General features: G+C 41.0%; 1 protein-coding gene across 5 annotated transcripts in view; it reads left to right on the plus strand.

Moving 5' to 3' along the window:
- Window positions 1–17407, plus strand: part of KLF12 (Kruppel like factor 12) — a 432829-nt gene that overhangs the window by 397584 nt on the left and 17838 nt on the right. For all 5 annotated transcript variants that reach the window (XM_029936613.1, XM_029936610.1, XM_029936609.1 and 2 more), the window contains one exon: window positions 4346–4503. In XM_029936613.1, coding sequence (XP_029792473.1) covers window positions 4346–4503 — 158 coding nt within the window. The remainder of the gene's footprint in view (window positions 1–4345; window positions 4504–17407) is intronic.

Here is a 17407-nt window from a genome sequence, read left to right on the forward strand (position 1 = left end):
TCATTTGTTCTCCGTGGATCTAATTACTACAACGCAGCGCCTGTGAGGCCCCCTCAGGTGCCCGTTCTCTACTCCAAACGGTCCAGCCTTCTGGGGAAGGGAGTGGGCCTCTAGTTATTGTTCTTTTGAACTGTGCAGATGCCTTTAGTACAGTCTCTGGGAGCACACTGGCCACCGTTTTACCTCTACCATTTTCATCACACCAGGCTTATTACAAAGGATTATTGGAAGAATCCTACACTGGCATGGGCAGCAGTAATATTTGCGCGTTTCCATTTTTCAGAACAAGACCAACTTTTGAAGCACAGAACCAGTTTGCATGTGCTTGGGTATACCTTAAGGGCCTTCTAAACAAAGAGCACGTCGCTCAGAAAGCATAGAAAGGGCAGAGTAGAAACATCCAAAGCGTAATTATAGCTGTTCTGTTACCAGACGCCCATGCTTGTGAGGCTCAGAGTAGGACAGAACGCCACTGCTGAGGAGGAACGTCGTTCTCCACCCTCCCCTTTTCAATGCAAGACTTTTATTTCCTGCACCAGCATCCAGGACATGTTTAGAGCGAGCTCAGTGTGCTTCCACTGAGAATCTTAATTGTAAGGAATGCATTACAATGCTGCCATTCTCTTGACTTTAGAGCAGAGAACTGAGACGCTTACATACACGTGGTTTAAATGGTTCCCCAGACTCCTCTGATATTTAGTAGCCACATTGTTAGTATTTACAATATGACGTTGGGGGAAATGGGAGTAGGAGTAAAGAATTGAGTGACCATTATCTGAAGACTTACAATAAAAGAATCCTAGTAAGGATTAATAAGCTAATTAAGGATTAATTAATTGATTAATAATATTAGATTAAAGATTAGGAAGACCTGACTTACTAGACTCATCCATCCATCCATCCATTCATTCCATTTAGGAAACGTTTCTTGAATGCTCCCAGCATCCTAAGCTCTAGAGATACTTGGCACCAGTGCCTCAACTGTCCCATTTCCTGCCATGAACTTGGCTTGGCCAAACGCCCAGCCTCTGGTGGTCTTCCCCCTCCAGTGCCTGCGGTCTGTATGTTCGGGCATGAGCGCCAGCAGAGCAGCGGTTCCGCGTGGAGTTGCACTGTCCTCACATCTGCCTCTGTTCTTGAAGTCTTTTTGCTCTTTTGATCCCCGTCTACTCCAGCCCCACTTCTTCTTACTTTTCCACAAAGAGATCCAACAAGTGGTTCTGAAAGGCACAGCCGAGGCCAACGCCCTTCAGCATCTTCGGAGGATGTCTCTGCCATTTTAAAAGGGAAGCCAGGAGGAATTTTCCCCACTGGGTATCCTTTCCAAGCCAGCCCGGCCGGGTGCGGCTTTTCATGGTACATACTTTTTAGGGGGTGGTCCTTCAGAATGTGGTGCCACAGGCCGTCTCCTAAGTGAGGGAACCAGGGTGTGACGTTTTCCCTGTGAGGGCCGTCTGCCTAACATGTCTTCGTTTGGGTGTAAATTCAGGGCTCTTGGAGAAGTAATACCAGGCCATTCTGTAGCCTCCACTTTCCTAAACCGCCTGCCACGGAGTTCATGACTGACAGGGCTGTAGAGCAGCATTACATGATTGGTCCCTTAAAGACACACTTAGTAGCTACTTGATTTTAATTTCATATTTATTCTTTTACTTTTCTGTATACATGAATACATAGCAAGATAAATAGCTAAAACAAACTGCAGGCATAACAACATACGTGTGTGGTTATGCATAGTTACACTTACACTTATTCGTGTGCAGCAAGTACAACTTTAAATTATAATTCAGAGGACACGGATACCATATCATTTTCTCTTGATTTAAAAGATGTCAAACATGTCAAAACACAGAAATGTCTATTGTTGAGGTCCCCAGTGTCAAGATCCATATTTATTTTCATAACTAGGTATCCAAGAAATGAATTACTGTTGCCCTTCGCCACACATACCATTTTGTTCATAGGAATCGCACCCTGTGCCAGAGCAGACCTTGGCAGGAGTGCCTGAAGCTGTTGTTCCGTGGACAGGCCAGTCACACTGTTTTGACTCTTTTCACAATAGGCTACGATCACTGCAACTGAGTCAGTAATGTGGAAAACCACAAATCCACATTGATTCATGGGAAAGCTGGAGTGGCTAAGCTACCCCATATTTTCTTTCATTCTACTAATAATGATCTTGCATAAAACTCTTTAAGACACAAGGAGATAAACACCACTTATATTTTGTCTTAGCTAATAATAGAAAGCTGTGGCTGCTAAATCTGTTATTTGTACAAGGGAGAAGATACATTGAAAAGTTATAAGGCAATTACTGTAGAAGGAAACATTGGGGAGCAAAGTTCAGTGGAGCAGTGTTATAGTGAACTGTTAGAAACAGTTTAGGGGCGCTTGGGTGACTCCGTTGTTTAAGCAACCGATTCCTGATTTTGGCTGAGGTTGTGATCTCATGGTTCATAAGTTCGAGCCCTGCATCAGGCTCTGCATTGACAGTGGGGAGACTGCTTGGGATTCTCTCTCTCCTTCTCTCTCTGCCCCTCCCTCACTCGTTTATTTTCTCTGTCTGTCAAATAAATAAACTTAATAATCTAAATGTCCATCACTTAGGGAAATAGATTTTAAGACTCTGCGATAAATATTCACTGGACCATATATCATCCAAATCATGTGTTAACCACTGGACCCAAATGCAACCCACTGTTTTATAAATAAAGTTTTATTGGAACATTAGCCATGCTCCCTTGTTTATGTAGTGTCTATACCTACTTTCATGCTACAAGGGCAGAGCTGATTTGTTACAATGTACACCATCTGGCTCTCAGAGCCAAAACAAAATATTTACTATCTAACCATTTACTGAAAAATCTTACCGACCTCTGAACTAAGTTTAAACTACCACATATTATAAAATGCACCATTACTTATGTGCCACTCACAAAGAACAAAAATTATGCCGGTGAAAGTATGACAAGCTATCAAATTGTAAGAAGCTTCTGATTTTAAAGACCTTAAAATATAAAAAGAAAATAGAATAGAGAAGTGGTGGCACATAATACCACAAGTAAATAAACTACAGTGTTGGCATCAATATCAATAACCTCAAATGCTGCATGTTGAGTGAAGAAAAGGCAAGTATAGAGCAGTTTGCAAAATGATATGAACAACATGATATTTACATGGTTCTTAAAAAAAACAAATAATATTATGAGTTTCTGTGACTGTGGATATGTGTAGGTAAGGATCACTTACAAGAATTGGCAGAATTCCAAGAAAACTGATAACAGAGGTTTTCCCAGGGAGGAGGAGGATGGAAGACAAAGGTGGGGGTCAGTCTTCATCTGTAATTTGCTTAATTGAAGCTTCAACTTCATTTTCTTCAAAGAACTCTTGCAAGTCATTCAGCTTCTTAAAAAGAGGTGATTTATTAACAAAAGTGAATTTTAAAAAGCATCAAGGCACAAAAAAGCTAGAAGAAAGTATGTCCGATATTAAGAGTGGTAAATTTTGCACAGTAGAAAATACAGATGATTGCTTTTGTGTTGTATTTCATTATAATGGTAAAGAAGTTCATGGGTAACTAAAAACGATTAGTCATATTCTTCATTTCTACCTTAAGCAAAAGAGATTAAGGTTTGAAGAGGTACATGTTAATCAATTACCTGACGTTACAAACTAATCCTGTTTTTCTGCTGTGGCATGAAGATTAAACAACGTGCAAGTTAGGGCCAAATTTCATAGTTAAAACTTTTTCTCATAATGGTAGTACAGCTAATCTTTAAATACAATGTACTTTATTCCTCACCATGAAAAACCACCAACTGGAAAAGTTAAATGTCAGGTGCATTTTAGCGAACAGAAATAGCTTGTCATGAGTCATGTTATTGATGTCATTCCTTTCAGCCTGACCTCACTTGTTTTGAAACGGACCTTGTGATTTTACACAATTTTATATGTTGTCACGTGCTACTCAGACCCTCGTGCTACTTATTAAATGCATTCATTTTGTCTGTCGATAGCAGGGGTTCCAAAACTATTGTCTGTAAGTGTCATTCAGAGGTTCCTAATTGTTTCTTTTGGTATCAAGGGTCCCTACCACTCCTTTTATTTAGTTTTTGTTTGGGTCTTGTTCTAGCATAGATTTCTTTATGGAGGAGAGTTTAGATCAAGCTGCCTGTGTTCAAGATTAAGAAATAAAACATGTCCAAGAAAGTGACAGTGGGGAATGGGGACATGGGGCCTCAAGTCTACATGAAGCTTTAGACTCTGAGACGGAAGTCTCGTAACACTAGAACCAGACCAGAGTGCTGTTTTTCTCACATCTGACTCCACTTTTTCTTTCTTCCAGTTCAATTTCACCGTTTAGTATTGAGAGCACAAGGCGCCAGAGACGGTCTGAGTCCCCCGACTCCAGGAAACGGCGTATCCACAGATGTGACTTTGAGGGATGCAACAAAGTATACACAAAGAGTTCTCACCTGAAGGCCCATCGAAGGACACACACAGGTACCGTTTCACAGGGCTTCTCGCTGCGGGTCGGTGAGAGTCCCCAGGGGCCACTACTCCACTCGGGGGCCGTGAGCGTGCTGGGACGCCCCCGCTCGCTATCCAGCCTCTCAGCCTGACTTTTTTTCTGAGTGGAATGCATCCTCTCTCTCACTTGAAACAGGGTTAGGGCTTAGTGAACTTTAGCAGCCAGTGAGGTAGGTCTTCCGTGTGTTAAGGATGTTTACGATGGTATGACACGGGGATCTAGCCTTTTTTTTTTTTATCATCAGTGTTGCCACTTAATCACTGTCTAGTTTAGCAGGTTTTAAAATATCTATAAAGCACATTGAAGAACAGACTGAACAAAATTATCCCCTTAAAGTTTAGCATTTTGACCACCACTGAGATCATGCTTTTCTCCCCTTGGTCTCATCCCCCAAATAACCCAATAAATAAACCAAAAACATAAAATAAAATTGACATAGACATAGCACGGTAAAGAGTTCAAAAACTATTTTCACGTAATTCCATTTGATTCTCACTGGCATTGTATATATAGAGAGAGGATTTTTCGGAAATTGAGACCACACGTGATTTACTGACTTTGTCACTGTCCGTACCCTCCACACGCCCCTCCACACCTCCCCCCAGCCCTGTCCCTCTCCACTCGTCCATATACCCACCCATGTACTCATCTGCCCCCCCCCTTCCATCCTCTGCCTTGCATGCCCTCAGCGGGCATCCCCTGGCTTCCGTGGCCCCTGGATCCTGTTGGGAGCCACCAGTGGAAGGCTCTGGGAAGAGACTGGAGGTGCAAGGAGGGCCCATAGTTACACTACCTTTTCTAAGAAAAGTGTTGACTAGAATGTGTGAAACTCAAAGAAGCAGATGGAAGAGGGAAACCCATTCACACATGGTCCTGGCAACTCCTGGTAGCGACGTGCCACAGGTGGGCTCCGGGGCGTCCGGTGGCTCTCCTCGGCGGGAGTCAGACACCAGCACCTGCTCTAACCAGAAACTTCAAGTGTAACCTACTCCCGTTGGGCTGCGTGACTAGTACCGCCATCTCAAATATATTGAAATAACCACACCATGAAAACCGTTTCCAACTGAGGGAGCAAAATCATTAACGCCGGCATTCTTTGCCATTTATTTAGTCATGTTGTTAGATGGTTTCCAGTGCTGCTTTACGAAAACTGCTCCATGACTCCACAAACACTGAGACCAGGCATCGTGTGTGTGTGTGTGTGTGTGTGTGTGTGTGTGTGTGTGTGTGTGTGATGAAGTTATGGCATAGGAGACTTGCCTGAAGTCAAAAAAGCATGATAGGGTCTGAAGCTTACTTTTGCTTATCATATACTTTTAATACGTCCAATACTTCAACACATTTTGCATACTTCCTCCTCTTCTTTCATCCTTGCTCCCAACCCTTTTCCTTTTCCTACTTAATTCCAGATTCTTGCCTCTCCATTGATTCTGAGCTTCCCCAGGAGAGGTTTTCATTTCATTTCTTAGACATTATTTTTGAATCTGTTTTGTTTTTTTACTATTTAAGCAAAGAATGAATATAAAGACATGAAAGTCAAATAGGCTTGATCCGTCTTGTCCGTAGATGGTGAACATAAATCATAGTCGTTAAGTATAATCAGGTCATAATACTGAGTTTTAAAGGGAGCATTTTTGTTATTTAAAAAAAAAGGATTTTGGTAAATCATCATATATTTCGGGTTATTTCTATTATCCTTGAGCTTACTGACATACATATTAACGTCATTTGTACACAGACTTCCCTATTCCATTTATCCAAACGATGAACAGAGGAAATGGTTTAATTAGGTACTATTAAAGGCTCTAACTTTATGGCTTTAAGGGGATTGCATCTTACAGGTTTTAATGTAGACTATGCAGGTAGGGGGGACATGATGCAATTCAAAGCAATATAAACTTTGAATGTTGAACCGGAATTAATTAGCTTGGGTTATTAATAAGATGAAATCAGAGACTCCTAGGGTCCGAATGGACCGTGTACGCCACTGAGTCTACCTCGTTTGCTAACTAGGAGAATCCCTTGCGTGTCATCTCTCACAAAGAACAAGTCACTCCGAGGCCGTTTTCTGCACACTTACACATCTTGTCTTTTATTGGATCCTCACAACCCCCCGTGGTTGCAGGTGTCATTTCCTCCTTTGTATAATGGTGTCTCCTGGTCAAGTAGTGTTCCCACAGCAGCGATTTTTAGTAACTTCAAGTGGCAGAAAGCTGATTCTTCTGCAAGACAAGTTGGGTGAAATTTTCTGAGGACCGAGTCATCACCTCATACAGTATTGGATTGCCTGTCACGGCATTGTTTGGCACTCAGTACCTTCTTATTGAATGGAATAGCTCCAGTTATCATGCTCTTATTTTCACTTTCTGGGCTTGCTGCCCCTCAAAACCCCATCACCAACCACTGGCATCTTCATTTCTCCAAATCACGTACCCTCAGTTGCCGTAGCCACGTTTTTCTAGCTGTATTCCAACTTGGCACTGTGTCTTTTAAAATTTTCACCCCACAATTTGAGGAAAGCGGTTTTAAAATGCAAAAATAGTATTAGATCTTCTAGCAATTGACTCTCAAGTCATCTAAATCAAAATGTGCTGAACGCTGCTCTTGCCCATCTCTTATGCCTATAAGTTTTCTTTTGAAACCTAAACATTCAGGGGCACCTGGGTGGCTCAGCCGGGTAAGCATCCGACTTTGGCTTAGGTCATGATCTCACAGTTCATGAGTTTGAGCCTCATGTCAGGCTCTGTGCTGACAGCTTAGAGCCTGGAACCTGCTTCAGAATCTGTATCTCCGGCTCTCTCTGCCCCTCCCCCGCTCACATTCTGCCTTGCTTGCAAAAATAAACATTTAAGAAAAAAACTCTTAAACCTAAACATTCAATGTTGTGTTTGTAGTTGGACCCTTCCTTCAAGGGTTGGCTCCCTTGGGAGTAGTGCATTTTCTCTCCCTGGACACTTTGCGCTGCAGGCCGGCTGATCTCTTGTGGGAGATACAGGACAGAATCGGTATTCTGAGGGCTTCACCTGCCCTTTCAAGTCTGGGAAATAATTATTCTGTATCCATTTGATTTATTGGGGCCATTCTTCTAATAAGTTAAAATGACATTGAATTCTCTCCCTGCCCACCTTGCATTTAGTATTTTAGCTCTATCCTTCAGCTTTTTCATTTTTGGCAGGTATTAAATAGGACAGGTTCAAGGACAAAGCCCTGAGATGTGATCCCAGAGACTTCCATCCAAGTGGGTCTTAATTCATTAACCATTAGCTAAAAATCCACCAAATTGTCCTACCTCCAGCCCATCCTTCTTGATCTCACAGCTATTTCAGAATGTCCTTGTGAAATTCATGCTCTTAACCAAGATGCCCCCAAATCCACTCATCTACTTTGCAAGGAGATACTTATTCTGCAAGACATAGCCTCCTAAATTATCAAGTAAGAGTACTTCTAAAAAGAAAGAATGAGATTTGGTTGATTTACTGCCACTCGTTCAAAGGGAGCCCGTACTTGTTTTTGATTTATAATTCGATGCAAGATTTCTCAACTTCGTGTTCAAGATGAAATCAACACTAGTTGCATAGGGATTGAGGTTGGCTTGCCCTGCTTTTAATAAATATCTTAGCCTTACCTTTGCTCCAGGCACATTGAGTAAGTTATTTGTGTGTGACCTACAACAATGAGTGTAGAGTGTAGGATTATAACATGACTTATATCTACGCACACTATTAGCAGGTGGGCAAGTAGCGATAAGAAATTTTTTTTTGTTAAAGTCACGTTAATTTTACCTTTCACTCTTGATCTCTTGTGTGTCACTAGTACATGACCAGTCATCTATTTTGGACTCACACAGTAAATTGGTAGATGAGCAAAAGGGGAGCATTTTGTAGATAATAGCAATTGAGAGTAAAAAGAGAAATTCTGAAGAATCCCTTTTTAAATTTAAAAATAATGTAAGTATATTGTCATGACTGTGCAGTTTAGATATTTTTAAACTCCTCTACTAACACTCGCCTGTGATAAATTGTTTAAAAAAAAGGAGGAAAAAACTGTGTCTCAGCGACCCTGTACACGTGATTGTCAGCAGGTACATTGTTCCCATACACGGATGTACATTGTGTCTCTGCATGAAGCAGCACACAGTGCCATTTAGACGAACATGCAGCATAATTAAATTAATGGTCATTGAAGCCTTTGTTATCCATAACTAGCATGTTACTATGAATTTCCCTCATTTCAAGAATTTCATTGCTTATTAAATGTTTTAAGTATAAATTTTAGAGGGAAATAGGCTTATGCATCTGGAATCGCTATTTACAGTTCTCTTATTTTCTAAAAATATGTATCTCCTAGTATTTTCTAAAATGCAGTACAGGAACCAACCATTCAGGCATCTGTGATTCCTGCAGCCACTAGGTGGTGCTCTACACCCAGCTGTTGGGTCTCCTGGAAGAGGGTCTGAAAGTCAACCAGAGCGCTCTGGTGGCAAGTGGGACAGGACAGAATGATCACCGTTCTGCAGAGTATTGCAACTTAATGACAGATGAGGAAAAGGAAACTAAAGTTACTTTTTAAATCAGATTTTTTAACAAAGTAATTTTTAACATATAAAAAATGCTCAGTTTCCAGTGAATCTGGGAATATTTTATACTCCAATTTGATATCGTACTTTCCAGTTAATCTGTGAGCCTCAGTTAGCCATGTTGTCCAGCATTCATTTAATTCATAGGAAAACTCTGTGCCTGAATTTTAAAAATTTGGAAATGTAAAGCAATCACATTTCTTATCTCTCTGGCTTTAGCAAAAGTAATTCATGTCTGAATTTTACACATCAAAGAAATTTACTTCTATGGATGCTTTAAAATTATTAACCAATTGCAATTTAAGCCTCTAAAATTTGTCCTTCCCTACCTTTACAAATGAAGGCAATGATACATTATTTAGCTCTTCTCTTGAGAAATGATGCTTTGTAATTAATATTCTGTAATGAGCATCAGATAATGATTATGCATTTGGAGCACACACACACACATGCATGAACACACAGTATCTCACACACACAGGCGCACGTGCACACATTTATCCTAAATGCCTGCAGATTCCATGCTTTTTCACTTTGTTCCTTGCCTCATCACTTTTCACTGCTATTCCTACATTTCTTGCTTCAAATTTGACATCTTGATTCACTGGGTGAGATTCTGAAATGGTTGATGATACTCCTACAAAAACATTCATGAGTTTTGTGACAGCTGTGCACACGAGTGGCCTTTTGTTCTCTGGTCTTGTAGTTGCCAGATCAGGTAGTGGGGGGCTGCTTGGATTTTCACATCTATCTTCATTAATTAAATAACTCGTTTGTATAAAGCTCTGTATCAGGCCCAATGTCTGTATTTGTTGTTAGATAAAGTGTCAGGCTTAGTGATGCCAAGATAATAATCGCTAAAGAGCAAACCAACATTTTTCAGGCAAAAATCCTTTCCCAACAAGTTGTTGGTAAATCTCAGCCAAAGAGCTTCTAAGTATGAGCATATTGGTACTTGCTGAGAAATAGGAAACTATAATAGAAATAGAACTAAACTGAAGTCAGCAGACAGGAGTCTGAATCTGTTGTTTGCTTCTCGCTGACACTTCACTCGGTGAGTCTCAGGTTTTCTGTTTCATTTTCATCTTTGACCATAAACGTAGCACATTGTTGCATAATTACTGCAGGGGGCCTCATTTTTATATTCCCCAGCCAATACAGTGACTAACATATCTCAAGGACTCCATAATTATTTGTCAAATTGAAATTGTGTCTGTATGAATATTGACGTAGGTATATGTTGTCACTGTAACCACAGGTTCAAGGCAAAAAAGTGTGCATCATTCAGTACGCAGCATCACAAGCAGCTGTATGATTTCATCTCTTTACTTCAGACCCTCCTAATTTAAAATCTTTATGATTCAGAAAAAGTTGAGTGAAAGCTATTGGTTAATAAGTCCTCTTTGTCATCATTTTGATAAAACGATTATGTAAATAATCCTATAAAGATTATGCATAAAATACTTAGTAAAACCTAGTTTTCCACTTGAAAAAGCCCATTTGTAGACAGATTCAACATGACAGATATTTATGGAGCACTTTCCATGTCTAAGGCATTATAGATTTTTTTTTCCTTGAAAAAGGCATAAAGAGGCATAAGCCCCCATATTCAGTAAATTTGTCCGTAAGTGTGCTACACAAGAGTCGTACGGATAGTCCTAACAGAGGTCAGGTGTGCAAAGGGCTGTAATAAAGGTCCAGGCAAAAGGTTGAATGAACACAATAGGCGCTGTCTCTGTGACGGCCAGGGAGTTTGGGGACACCTTCCTCCTCGGACCTGTGGCCCTTCTCATCTGACTCCTGATCGTCTGTTAAACCTCATTGGCTGACCCTCTCCCAGTCTCACCCTTTCCTCCAGCAAACAAATGAATGGATCTCCGAATGTGCTCAGCTATGTGGAGCTCATTCGCGTATTTACCCCCTACCTGAAATGGCCTGCCCAAGGGTCCTCCTTTCTTCCTGCCTTTGTGGAAACACTATTAATTTTTCAACACTACCTCAGTGTCCCCTTGTCTGCTAAGCCATCTGACTACCCTCTTCCCTAGGCGGGTAGAACCTTCCCTCACCCTAGAGCACTTGGGCATTTCCATGTCACAACAGAAAAGGAAGGTGTGTGGGAAACGCTGTGGCTGTAGAAACAACAGGTCCTGGCATCTGATGAGACAGGAGGGTAGGGGAGAGGGAGGCTCTGAAGATGTCTGGCGCATGTGGTTAGGAGGGGGACATTCTATGAACAGACATGGAGACCACAGATAGGAGAGAGCTCAGCTCCAGGAGTAGTGCCTTCCCTATTTCCTATTCTAATTGTATCTCTAAAGTCCCCGAAAGGTGAGAGCACTTATCCACTATCAGCAGTGACTGAGCAGTGGAGCTGGGATTCAGACTCCAGGCTCTCTAGAATGTGTGCTGGTGTTTGCAAAGAACCTGCCAGCCTCCTCACCACCTAAGCCACATTCCCATGCACGTCCAGCCAGCACCTCCTACCTGTGTAGTGACGGTCATTCAGGTCCTTTGAAGTAATAAGATAACAAGTGACTTTAAACGGTCTATTTTTAAAGCTTTTTATTAATGTGAACTGGTCATTCTTTGGAGTCTATTCAAATTTTACTTTGTTAGAAAGCCAGTGAGAAGGCAACACCAGAAGCATTAATAATTAAATAGGCAGCTCCTGAGTGCTTGTTCAGTGCTCAGCTCTGTGCACAGTAATGGGTATGCTGTGAAGATGAAGACGGCAAGGAGTTTTAAGCGTGGTGGGGGAGACAGCCATGTCCGCAAATAACCGCTGGCGTGAAGCATGATAGGAAAGCCTTGAGTGAGTTTGATACAAGTTTCCGGGGCGGCACAGCATAGGTGATGGGTCCTGAAGCACAGGTGTGTTGACACAACCTTACCCCAGTGAGCAAGCACACAAGCGCCATCTCTAAAAAGGAACAGGAATAATCTGGATGAATAACAAAGTGCTGTGAATGTTGTACTTGTTTTCATTTATGGAGGAGTTTCTCTAACCTGTCCTGGAGTTAGAAGCATGTTGAACCTAATAAGATCTACAGTGAACTGAACACAGTACCAGCGCTGTATATTGTGTTCACTTTGGTTTTAAAAGTGTTACATTATTTATTTAAAAAATTAAAAAAAAAAAAAAAGCCTGGGTGCCTCAGTCACTTAAGCGTCCAACGTTGGCTCAGGTCATGATCTCATGGTTCATGCGTTCAAGCCCCATGTCAGGCTCTGTGTTGACAGCTAGGAGGAGCCTGGAGCCTGCTTCGGATTCTGTGTCTCCCTCTCTCTCTCTGCCCCTCCCCTGCTCTTACTCTGTCAATCTCTCAAAAATAAGCATTAAAAAAATTTTTAGCATTATTAAATAAGCATTGCCTTATTTAACTTCTTTTAAAAATAAATTCACCTCTTTTCATATCTTTAGGAAAGGCTTTTCAACAGCCTACCAATTATTACCCCAGTTGAAGAAATAAATGACGAAATGAGTTCTTCTTCATTCCTCTTGTGTTAGCACACCAATTATTAATGACAGCGGAAAGTTAAAAACACAAAGGCATCTTATGACCATGCTCTGCAATTTCCCTCTTTTACTTTTGGATTTATTTTATCCATATACAAATCAAACTTGTGCTGTAGGCAGGAGTCAGTTAATAATTTTCCCAGCCCTGTGCTTTCTTGTGTTCTAGTGAAGAATGGCTAGGTTGTGAATTTTGGTCATCTCCCTCCTGAATGGCAAAATTAACTACTACTGGTGTAAAATTGACAGGTTTAATGGAATGATTAAAGATAGTGCAGAGCTAATTTTTGTGAAAAATATATCCACCATGAAAGGATATATAAAAAGTGATGTTTTATTTAGTATGCTTATGATAATTCAATTAAAAAATCCTCATAACTAAGAATAAAAAGAATTATAAAATAAATGTGTTAAAGATGAAAATAATTAATGCTCATTTGAGCAGCAGAATAGAAAGCTCACTCACAGGTCATGTTAGTAATTTCAGAGGTTTAAAATGAGATATTTATTTGTAGACCAGACCTTTAAATAGCACTAGTTTTAAATAAAATCTCCCAAATTTATTTTCCTTTTCCTAAAGGCATATTCTAATTCATTAGAATAGAAAAGATGGTAGAATGTGTAGAGGGCTGGCAAAGGCTCTCTGCCTCACAAAATTAGATTACTCTTTTTTTTTTTTTTTTTTTTAAGTAAACTCTGCACCCAACATGAGGATCGAACCCCGGAACCTTGAGATCAAGAGTCAGGCGCTCCACCAACAGAGCAGCCAGGCACCCCCTTCAACCTCTCTTGACCGTTGTATGTTATGTTTTTAGAAGAATGTAGGCTATTTGAATTAAAGTGGTGTCGTTCATTTAAGCGACAACTCTTAGCACTGAGCTGGGAGCTGCTGGGAGCCAAGCTGCCTTAGGCCTGGGGATATGGTGAGGAAGGGTGCTTGCAGCCATCCTCAGTACTGAATGGCTGAGTGGGGCGGGCAGACAGTAAAACCCGCGGGCACAGCCTGGTGTGAGGAGAGTTTAACATGGGTGCGTCCAGGGTACCAGGCAGTGCTGTGAGCAGATTGTCTTCGAGAACATTTTCCTTCAATGTAGTACAGATGTTCCCTTCAATGTAGTGTGGAGAGGGTAGGACAGGAGACAGGGACACAGAACCGTTAGAAGGTGGAAGGTGGCAGAACCTAAAGAAAGGCCACCCACCGCTGGGGAGCAGGTATACTAGCGAGGACAGCTGGACAGATATTTGGGAGGCAGAACTGGCAGGTGTAATAATCAGGAGGGGCAGGCGGAGCGCAACAGGGAAAAGTCCGAGAAATCCCCTCCAACTGGAGAACTTTTTTTTTTATAAAAATTTTTTTAAACATTTATTTGTTTTTGAGAGACAGAGAGAGACAGATCATGAGCAGGGGAGGGGCAGAGAGAGAGGGACACACAGAATCGGAAGCAGGCTCCAGGCTCTGAGCTGTTAGCAAGGAGCCCGACGCAGGCCTCGAACCCACGAACTGTGAGATCATGACCTGAGCCAAGGCTCAACTGAACGAGCCACCCAGGTGCTTCACAACTAGAGAACTTTTAAGATTGGATACCCAAGTAGGTAGGACTGCTTTTTTCTCCAGAGAGCAAAGCGGAAGGAGAAACCGAACTTATTTAGGGGGTAACTGCTGAGTGAAGTTTTGGTCGTGTTGAGATTGCCTTTGGACCACCATTTCTGTGGTAGATCTCTCTGTAGCGCGTAGGAGAGAGACCGAGATGTAGAGACGTAGGAATCTTTTCCTTACGAGTCATGGTGGAAGCCATAGGAGCCAAGGAGAACCTATGCAGGTGAGAAGTCAGAGTCAAAATCGTGGGAAACATTTCTGTGACAGGTAAAGGAAGAACTCTGCAAAAGAAACTAAAAGGAAAATATACCCAGAAACATAGGAAAATAAATATTGTCACTACATGGAAAAATAAACTCAGAACAGCCAAATAAAGTATTACCCTTAGACCTTGAAATTTTTGCTTTCAGTAAAGTATGTTTTTATTGTAGGATATTTTAGGTCATTTATACTTGATTTCTGGATGAGAAGAGCCAGTCTCTGTTAACACGTTGTCTGTCCTGCAAGTGCTAATTCACATTTTCAATCTGCATCTCCAGCTCTGACCAGATATCCTAATTGATTACAGCAGTGCCTTATAGTGTTGAAAGGTAATAGACAGGAGAGGTTAAAACTGTGAGTTCTGGGGCACCTGAGTGGGTTTGTTTGTTGAGTGTCCAATTTCAGCTCAGGTCGTGATCTTGTGGTTTGTGAGTTCGAGCCCCATGTCAGGTCTGCTTGCGTTCAGCATAGAGCCTGCTTCAGATCCTCTGTCCCCTTCTCTCAGTCTCTTCCCCACTTGTGCTCTCTCTCAAAAAAAAGACCTTTAAAAACACAAAAACAAAAACCTGTGAGCACTAGTATCAGATACCTAGGATTCAAATCCTGCTCTATCACATACATACCTACTCTGGGTGGAGTTGGTTACTGCAAACTGTACGTCTATAAAGCTCTTAGAACAAAGTGTGGTGCGTGAAAAGTGCTATGTGCTTTGGCAAATACTGTTTTTATCAAAGATCGGCATTATGGAATTGCATGGGGAAGAAAGAACAAATCCAGTTTGTCTCATTTACACATAATGAAAAAAGATAGTTAATTCAGCCCAGACAATTCAATGGGGCAGAGACTAACGTTGATTATGTGTTTAATTGAATTGACAAAGTCAAATGGATCAAACAAATTATAAAATACTACATTGTTCTGTTTTATAGTTAAAATGTTAGAGGAAAATTCAGATCAAGTGTGGCATCCAATTACCAGAAAACTCCTCTTTTTTTTTTTGGAAACCTAGCAACTTTATATTATTTCTATTACCTAGCCAAAACAGAAAAACGTTGAATTTCATAACTGTAAAATTAAATCTTTAATGGAGCACCCGTCATTTCTCAGGCACATGCCATGTGTACTTCTGGTTTCCCACGTGTAGGAACAGTGTTTCCATTTTACAGATGGGGAAAGGGTGTTTCAGAAAGCCAGCCACGCTAGCCTGAAATCTGATTGCAGATCGATGACCGAGCCAGCATCTGACCGGGCTTTCTGCCCCATTTCAAAGCCTCTGCTATTTCATGGCACCTTAACACCCCCAATAAAGACGGCACCTGGGCCTGAGAACAAATCAAGAGCTTTGTAATTTCAGCTCCAGGTTTCTGTTAACTCATTTTAAAAGCACCTAATTTCCTCCCAGATCTAAAAAATGGTGTGAACTTTTATGAACTAATCTAATAGAAACCAGAAGACAAGATAGGAATCTTGATTCTGCTCCCCGCTCCCCCTCCCCACCGCCCCTCCTGCCATCGGTCGTACGCAAATACCATTCCTCAAGTGAAACAGATTGTCACAGCAAATATGTTGAGCCTTGGGTGTAATGAAGCTCATTTGTCAGCGTCTGGGGCCCTGTAACTTTATAAAAGTTAAACAGGGACACATTTCAGAAATGCACTTCTGAACTGAAAAAAAAAAAAAACGCCTGAGCTTCCTGTTGCAAAAGGTGTTCCTTTTCAGTTGCTTGAGAAAATAGCAGAGAGTAGCTGATGTGAGAACCTGGGTGTTTTGTTTGACCCAGACTTTTTCAAACTGCACATTCCTCTTCTGTGTGTTGCTCACACGTCATTTTAATATGAAAGGGCACCTGTCTTTTGTCTCAGTACACGTTTACCTTTCAGCATTTCAGATGGGAAGATGGGAGGTACCTGAAAAAGTTATTTTTGTTCCGTGGGTTTTGGGAATCCATTCAAGACGTGGTGTTTTCTTTAGACTTTATTATGCTTCTGCTGGGTAAATGTCATGGGAGTACGTTTAGTGACTCTTAATCCTTTTCTTTAACCAAAATTGAAAGAGACAGGGGTTCTCATAATAAATCAGTTTGTTGACTGTTTCAAGAAGAAAACCCTGACGTGAGTTTTCATTTTCTCAGAACACTTAATTAGACTTCTGTTTAAATAATGCCTGTGAATACACGCACACACGTGCACACACAGACACACACAGAAACAATTATGCATATAAAATTGTACTTAACTTGAACCCCGAAAGTGGAGTTAAAAAGTGTTTCCAAAACTTAACAAACCCCCTTCTTTGTTCTTTTTTTTTTTTGCTCTCTTTTTAATCTGTATAGTACTGTTTCACTTTAAAAAACAGAAGCTCTATTGGTTTTGGTTAACATTTTCCTTTTTCAGAGGTTTTCATAGTTTAGTCCAGGTTTTTTAAAGAACAGAGGAGGATGCGTTGTGCTCAAAAATAGCTGTGTTCTTTTTTTTCAAATACAAAGTGTGGAAATGGCTTGGATTTGCCATGGGACATGGAGAACTTCACGCTTCAGCACTGAAGACCTGCAAGTTAGTAAAGTCCCCAGTGTATGGCTTGGGATTAAGCTACCAATTAATTACCCAGTTCGTGTCCTTCGGTTTTTCTTAAACATTAGCAGCTTAACGTCTCAACTCAGCAAAGAAGAATTATCTACTATGACTTATTGGTAAAGACATGCACCGTGCCATTTTCTGTCATTTCATTATTTCATGGGATTAGGAGAAACAAAAATTGCAGGTGATCTGCTGGTGGAATCAAACTTCCACGTTTTTATTTTAAATATTAACTATTCTTTCAAAGATGTTGCCACTAGGGATTGGAAGTGTACTTGTGAGTTAGACAAAAGAAGAGAGAAGGTGGGCATGCTGTTTTTATTTTTAGCTTATTCCTAGGGAAAACAGTTCT

This window comes from Suricata suricatta, chromosome 4, assembly GCF_006229205.1.
Source record: "Suricata suricatta isolate VVHF042 chromosome 4, meerkat_22Aug2017_6uvM2_HiC, whole genome shotgun sequence".
Lineage (NCBI taxonomy): Eukaryota > Metazoa > Chordata > Mammalia > Carnivora > Herpestidae > Suricata > Suricata suricatta.